This window comes from Strongylocentrotus purpuratus, unplaced genomic scaffold (assembly GCF_000002235.5).
Source record: "Strongylocentrotus purpuratus isolate Spur 01 unplaced genomic scaffold, Spur_5.0 spur5_scaffold_15, whole genome shotgun sequence".
Lineage (NCBI taxonomy): Eukaryota > Metazoa > Echinodermata > Echinoidea > Camarodonta > Strongylocentrotidae > Strongylocentrotus > Strongylocentrotus purpuratus.
In genome coordinates this window covers 10,311,377-10,319,652 of record NW_022145600.1, presented here as the reverse complement: position 1 = coordinate 10,319,652, position 8,276 = coordinate 10,311,377, and the positions used below count along the sequence as shown (strand labels likewise).

At 37.1% G+C, this 8,276-nt stretch overlaps 1 protein-coding gene across 1 annotated transcript; it reads left to right on the top strand.

Moving 5' to 3' along the window:
- The first annotated feature begins 2,461 nt into the window (after positions 1–2,461).
- Positions 2,462–8,052, top strand: LOC115924273. Its single transcript, XM_030986380.1, has 4 exons — positions 2,462–2,714; positions 3,941–4,381; positions 4,802–5,176; positions 7,745–8,052. The coding sequence occupies exons 1-4, from the start codon at positions 2,585–2,587 to the stop codon at positions 7,768–7,770; spliced, it is 972 nt and encodes a 323-aa protein (XP_030842240.1). The 5' UTR covers positions 2,462–2,584; the 3' UTR covers positions 7,771–8,052.
- Positions 8,053–8,276: the final 224 nt, after the last annotated feature.

The following is an 8,276-nucleotide window of genomic DNA, read 5'->3' as shown; positions in this document are numbered from 1 at the left end:
TCTAAAATCGTGGCTATAAACCAGTGAGCGGAACTCTAAAAGATCAACTACGAAACAAACGTCAGCGTCTGCATCAACATTGTACGATATTAGTATTCAATTCCCTTCCCATTTTAGATATTTATTTATCGTATTCAAATTGTATTGATATTGTACGCGCCTACGATACACGTCACAATCTATTCTGGTATATCAAAGCCGGTTAACTTGTAATGCTAATTAAAGGTCAGCATTGTTCATTTATATCAACGTTGCAAGAATATGCCTCAAAGTGCATTTTTACCACATTACCCTGCTTTATCATTAATTAAGACCTGCAAAAATCGATGAAATATAAATTGCTACTTTATACGTGCTCCTCACGAATTAATCACGGTTATAGACAGTCAGTGGAAATTATGAAGATGAAACAATGTAAGCAGCGTTGTAATTAAAGTTGAAAGATGCAAATACTTTGAATATTCCTTTCAGATCTAATTCTTTCGCATATTACGTCAATTCTATGACGTCATACAATCATTACTGACCTTCTGAATATAGGCTACCCATTGTTTTTAGATTAATGATGATCAAAAGATAATGAGGGAGAATTGCGTCTCCACGATGCCTGTTAACGTCAAACCCTGGCTTTTAGGTCAGAGGAGATCACCGGAATAATTCTAGGGGATAATGATTGCACCAATCTGCGTCATTTTTGGTGAAGTAAATCCTTCCTATCCATCAAATTGTTTTCTCTTCCGCATTACCGATTCTTATGGAATTTAGTCTAAAAATGGATATAATCGTAGTTAAATCACCAAAAGACTTGTCTCCCTTTGTTTTATGGAGAAAATCGAGGAAAGGGATACAAAAGATAACACAAGAGACAATACAAGAGATAACACCTTTGACAGTAGCCATTCTTTATAAGATTTTACTTCGGACACTTTTTCCATTTGAAGGATTATTTATCATACTAACAATGCTTTCTGTTATGCTTTTCATTGATTATAAATAAGATTTATAATAATCCAATAACCCGAAATATATTTTTAGCTAAACTGAACTTTCCGAATATTTTGGGCAACTTTTGACGTTATAGGATGTATCAGGCTAACGTAATGTAACCCTTACAAAATTGCCCTACTTTGTGATGGAGGCATAAACACTCTTTCCATTGATATACCTTTTAAAAATGACGACCCAGTGATTCGAACGACATTTGCAGTCAAACCTGATTTCTTGTGTTTGTTTTCTTCTATTTTTGTTATTATTATTTTATTTATTTAGTTATCTAATAAATCTATTTATTTATGCATTCATTTATTTCCTTTTTTTGTTTGGGAGGGGGCAAGGTTAGTTCAATTTTGGCACATCCTATATGTTACGTATTAACCTTATTTACGTACTATAGCCAACATTGTGACAGGAAATTAACCATGATAAACACGCTTCTTTTTAACACTATTAATGAACCATTAACTCAAAAGATATTTTCTAACATAACGTATTTTTTCTTTTTACCGGGGGGGGGGGGGGTTAATATGTGTTAACTCAATATATACTCTGTATACATGACATAATTCTACTTCAACAGACTGTAAATTAGATTAACAATGGAATGAAAAGTTGTGAAAAGGGTATTTTCGATATATTTCACTTGCATTTGTTCACACACAGATGCCCAACCAGCGTGTAGAGTGTTTGGGGTGTTTCAAATCTTTGGTTCGTCTGAACCATCACGGTGCAATCTACACACCACGTGCGGGACACACAGTGACTGCTCAGCACCAGGTTTCAAATGTGAATGCAACTCCCAGTGCGGTATGGTCTGTAAGTAATAATTCATTGATCAAAATAATGATAATACATTTAAACCTGTCTATAGCGACCGCCCAAGGGAAACACAAAAAGTAGTCTTTGAAGACAGGTTCCTTTAGTACATGTTTCAATGAGAAACCATTTTCAAGTGAAACAGAAAATGTGCTTGCTGTAGACAGGTGGTCACTAAAGCAGGTTTGACTGTAATAATAATAATAATAATAATAATACATTCATAGAGCGCAGAAACTTTCCATCATTAAGTAAATATTCTACTGCGCTACAGGAGCTCATGATATGCTTAATTTACATTTAATTGAAAAGATGTGCTTTCAGTTTTGATTTAAGGATATTCATAGATGGTGATTTCCTGACTTCCAATGGCAAGTTATTCCGTCGTCCATTCGACATGAATAACTGTTTTGCGCGCATATTATACAAGTTTATGTATAGTTTTCGAGAACAAAGTAGCATGAAAGAACAAAGTAGAGGTATCAAAATTATTTAATTAGATAATAACGTTATGATATGGATGATGTTAATGTTAAATTCAAGTATCGGTTTCTTAAATGTTTCTTATTTCTTGTATAATCCATCACTTTATAAACTCAAATATTAAATCAAAATTTCAAAGAGCCGATGAGTGATACCATTTAATTTAATTTAATCAGTATCATGTTAATTGTTTTTTTTTTTTAATATTGGTATTTTGTCCGTCTTCATAGGTGTATGCCCGCCCGCTCGCAGCGATGGGCAGCAGATAAGAGTGGGTGGACTTATCAACATGACGAGGTGTTCAGGTCGGCGTAAATGCTCCAATACATCGGATTGTAGCGGGCTATCAACGCTCAGGGTCAGATATGAGTGTGTGTGTACGGAGAGATGCGGTCAGGTTTGCCAGGCGACTCCAGTAGGTTAGAAGATAATATATGTATTTATATATCAGAAGCGGCGCCCCCGGGGTGGCAGGGGGACACAGTGCCCCACCCCCCTTTTCAAGTACCCCAAAAGTACCCCTTTTTACATAGGAAAAGTGCCCCTTTTACTTTGACAAGTGCCCCTATTACTTTGACAAGTGCCCCTATTACTTTGACGAGTGCCCCTATTACTCAGTAAGAGTACCTTTTCCCCTTCACCTCTGATACGTGCCTCTTTAATTTTGACACGTGCCCCTTTTCCTTCGACATGTTCCCACTTTCCTTTGCAATTAGGTTAAGTGCCTCTTTTCAGGTGTAAGAAGTGTCCCTTTTAACCTTTGATAATTATCATTTGTACTTTAACTAGTGCCCCTTTTCTTTTCTAATAAATTTCATATCCCTTTTTCCTCTCATCATTAAACGTGTCCCTAATTTAAAGCGACTTTGAGCAATTTCCCCAAACCTCGCTCGCTCGCATTTATAGATGATACTCCTCTTTAAAAGGTGTAATTTTTCCCGCTGCGACCTCACCAAACCTTAAAATGTTCATCACTCGCTTCGCTCGCTCGTCAATGAATATTAAAACCATCAGAGAAAGAAAAAAGTAGGCAGAATGGATGTCTGATGTCACTGATAAATTACTTTTTGCTTTGTTTTCATTCCGCATTACTTTGTTATTCTCATTAAAAAATATGTATTTTCCTGTCTTTGGCTTGTTAAAAGCTGCGTTATGAAATATAGGTATATGAATGTTTGTAAAGAGATGGATTTGAAATTGAATCACTCTCTCCGCGGTGCTATTAAGTTTCTTGGTGTATTTACAAGCTAGATAAGACCCCAAAGAGCAAAGTCATCAATTATTGAAGAGAGAGGTCCTATCGTTTTCTTTGTTTCTTTTCCGGGGTATTAATACCTTTTCTCTCTTTATCTCTTTTCTCTCTCTCTCTCTCTCTCTCTCTCTGTCCCTATCTATCTTTGCAACTCAGATAAATTGTAGAATGAAATTTCAAGGCCAAAAGGTAAAACACAAAAAATGCAAATCTGCTCACGAATTATTTTTAAGAGTTTTAATCACGATTTAAATCGTTAAACAGAATTTCGATCATGATTTTCAACAATAGCAATGCTACCATATTATGTTTAACGTTAACGTCCAAATACGTATCGTTTTCAATTGGTTAAAGTTATTTTGTTTTTTTCTCTCATTTCATTGAAACCTCCAGTTCCTCACACCCGGCCAGGTAGGTGCCCTACACCGACGAACGTCTACGACTTCTGGCCATTTTGCCGATTTGGGGGCCTGAGAACGGACTGTATACATGACGCACACTGCGTGGAAAATGAGAACATGAAATGCTGCCAGTCGACGTGCGGCAAAGAATGCATGCCCGCCGCCTCCGATGTCGCACCATCAACGACGACGACGACGAAGACGAATTCATCTTCGGGTTCATCGATTGCCTTGACTTCTTCCTCGGTCAGCGATGAGGAGCTTGAAGTGGACTTCAACAACACAACCGATGTGACGACGGACATTACGACCAACTTTGTAATGACCCAGGAGCCACTCGTGGATGACAGCGATGAAGAGGATGGCGATCACGAAGATGTAAACCAAGACGACCAAAGCATCCGGAATTCAAAAAGCCAAAGATCATCCAGAGGTAGGAATATTCTTGTTTAAAAACAATGGCCAAATTTCATTCCAATTCTGTTTATTTTCATTTCCAGATATATTTTGTTATGATTCCTTGGTTATAAAGTACAAGAGATATAGGTCCATAACGTTTTTAAACGTTTAAAGGACCTGTTTTTCGATACTTGGAGACTGTAATTAGCGGAAGGCAGACTGTTTCGGATATCGAGACACCCAATAAGAATAACTGGTAATAAAATTTCATTAACAAATAGGAACATTTTAGACATTTAAGGCAGTTCTTTTCTTTAAAAATCAAAGAAAACATTAATACAAGACATTTCTTTTCCTGAAATTTTCGAATATAGATTGTAAGTAATATGAATTAGGAGGGGCCTTCCATATTTATTATCGTTTTAAAATCCACTTTCTTCTGATTAATTGACAGAAACAAGCCGCTGCAAAACCGGTCTCCGACAGAGAAACAAACAGGGCGGTGGGCTGCGGAGATGCGGCAACTCTATTAACCACCCCTGCTACGCCAATGGGCTCCACCCACTCTGCGGTATCAACGGGGTCTCTTACGCCAACGAATGCTACCTACTTCGCGAGCAGGACAGGATGGGCGTACATATTGGTGTACGCCATCGGGGCTACTGCCCGGAGGAGGAGGAGGAAGGGCGAAGCGACGCCCTGGAGGATGGGTTGAGCAAAAGAAACCAGCAGAATGGAGCGCATGGGTGCGGTATTTACACATCATGTGATAGTACTGAGCCCCGGCAGCTGCAGCGGAATGATCACAACTTTATTGAGAGTATACCCGGTAAGCAGTAGGGGTGATGAGATGCATTACTTTTTAACATTTTTCTCTCTCATCCCTTATAAAAGGCCTTTTTCCAAAGCTTTTTCTTTAAAAAAAAATGTGTGTGTGCGTGAGTTTGCGTGTGTAAGTGAGTGTTTCTACGTGCATAATGTGGGTGAGTGTGCATGCCCACATTGTGTTTGTGGGTGGGTGGGTGTACGTCTGTATGTGTCGATGGGTGTGGGTCTGTGTATGCAGGGGCGTACGCAGGGGGGGTGTTTTGGGGGTTCAAACCCCCCCCCCCCTTTGGCTTTTTTTTTTTTTTTTTTTTATTAAAAAAAAAAAAAAAATTATACCCCCCCCCCCATACGTAAAAAAATGTCAAATTTTGAAATTTTGAGACAAAAAAAAAAAGTGTCCGCTTACCCCCCCCCCCCCCCCCCCCCCCCCCCCCCCCCCCCCACTGAGCGACTTTTCTGCCGGCTGAGTCGTTGCGATTTTTTTTTGGCCTCCAAAAAAAAAAAAAAAAAAGTGTCCGCTTACCCCCCCCCCCCCCCCCCCCCCCCCCCCCCCCCCCACTGAGCGACTTTTCGGCCGGCGCGATTTTCAAATTTTCGGGAGCAAAATATTTTAAAACCCCCCCCTTGAAAAAATCCTGCGTACGCCCCTGTGTGTATGTATGGGTGGGTGCGTGTGTGTGTGTGTGTGTTTGTGTGTTAATATGTGGGTGAGTGTGTCCACATTTTGTGTGCGCCCAAATCTCGCTATTGAAATATTGGCAATAGTAGTGAGGAATGATGAGGTTATAAAAGGCGTTAATATTGGAGGAATTGAAGTCAAACAAGTTTAATATGCAGATGATATATATGACAATATTTGTTAGAAATAAAGAATCTGTAGAAAGAGTAAAGGAGACTTTCATGTCATTTAAGAAAATAAGTGGTTTACGGGTTAATGCGGAAAAAATAAGATAATGAAATTGCGGAGACAAATCCCAAAGACTTCCATTTGGTTAAAGAAATTATGATTTTGGGAATGTATATTGCGTTAGACGTCCGAATAAGAGAGGAACTGAATTATAGGAGAATTTAAGCAAACGTTGTTTGGAAAAATTCATTTATTAAAAAACATATGCATTTTGTGAATCAAATTACGTTTTTGTTTCAATAGTGGTTCCAAAGTGGGTCATATCGGAAATACAGAAAATATGTTTTGAATTCATTTGGAATGGGAAAGATCGAATCAAGAGATTAATATTGTATCAAGGTTATAATAAAGGGGGGTTACGAATAACTAACTTTGACTCGTTTGTAAAAACCCAACTCGTATTGTGGGTGAAAAGACTATTGTACGGAGAAAAATCAATGAGATGGAAGCTATACTTGGATTTCTGCTTCAAGATAATAGGAGGTAGATTTATTTTCTTGTGTAACTATGATTCCAAGTTATTAAGTTTCAAAGTACCTAAGTTCTATTTAGAAATGATAAAAGCATGGGAAGTGATAGTTAGAAAGTTGTAGGAATTTCGAAGAAAAGAACAATCCAACAATAATAATTTCTTATTTAAAAAAAATTAAAAATTGATGAAGATTTGTTTAAATGCAATTTAATTTCAGTTCAATTTAATTTTGCCGAAAATTACATGCGGTCAATATCTCATTTTCAACATTTGGGGTTAAAAGGAAACAACATTGTTGATGTATGAAATATTGGGGAAGCTATTTTGAGAAGCGGAAGAAAGGATGACTGGAATTAAGTGGATGTGTAAAAGTATGATATTTTAATGCAGTTCAAAGGTATTGTGAAGCTCCTCAAAGATTTATTATCGAGGAAGGTTTAATGAATATTTTATAGAGAAGTTACAAAATCTATTTGTTTTGAAGATTCACGATGGACGGGGATTTTCAGATTTTTTAAATGAGGTATATAGGGAGCTTTTGAGGAGGCCTAGGAAATTTACTCTTGTTCACAGACTAAGCGAAATTCAATATAAACTGCTTCATGGAGCAATATATACGAGAGAACACTTATTGAGATTCGGCTTTGTTGAAGATAACTTGTGATCATTTTGTAAGCAAAAGATTTAAACATATTTACACCTGTTCTGGGAATGTGTACATGTTCAAAGGTTATAGCAGAATGTAATAGCTAAGTTTGAGCTAAATGAATTAGGGTATGTCGATTGGACGGATATTCATTCAGGGTTGTCCGGTAATTCCCCACGAATAAAGATATTAAATACAATTATTTTTGCAATGAAATATTGGATATATAGATGCAGGGGAAAGTCCGTAAAATTGTCTTTGGGTGATTAAAAAAAAAAGAACTGTTGGAATTAAGGGAAGAAGAAAAGAATATTGCAAGAAGGGCAGGTAAATTAGCCCATTAGCAATTCTTAGGTAATAATGAAACAGACTGGAGCACATAATTAGATAAAATTGTGTAATCTCCACGCCTTTCAACAATTTTTCATCAAACAATGCAAAGCAGATATGAATTTAAAAGACTAATCATATTTAACACTTTTCGTACTTTTTCTCTCTTTCATTCTTCCCTCCCTCCCCCCCTCCCCTTTTTTTTCTTCTCCAGAGCACGGACATTTTCGGGCTGAATAAAATGTTAGCCGTCTTCAGCCCATGATAGTACTGTGAACCAACAATGCCTTCAACTAGCACAACCAAACTATGTTGCAAAATGGATTTTCTTTCAATTATAACTATGGACGTATATATTTATTTCATTGCCTCTGGGATGGAAAGAATTAATTGATCACCTTGAAAAGAAAAGTGAAAACAATCGCCTACAAAAATAAAAGGGAAACAATCACCTACACAAATTATACCATTATAATAAAATAAGCATCCCCCTCTGAAAACGAGTAGAACATGATCAGTAAGATTTCAAAGCATAAGGGGGGGGGGAATTGTCATAATGCCCACACTTAATTCATTGACTAGACTACTCACTAATAGTATATTTATCCTTGATCAGCGTTTTTTTTAACTACTATGAGAAAACTAATTAAAGATCCAATTTGGATCAATTTTTAAGTAAACATCAATTTTGTGATGACAAATTATTAGAAAACACTCGTATTCATGAAGAAATAAGATATTTAAGT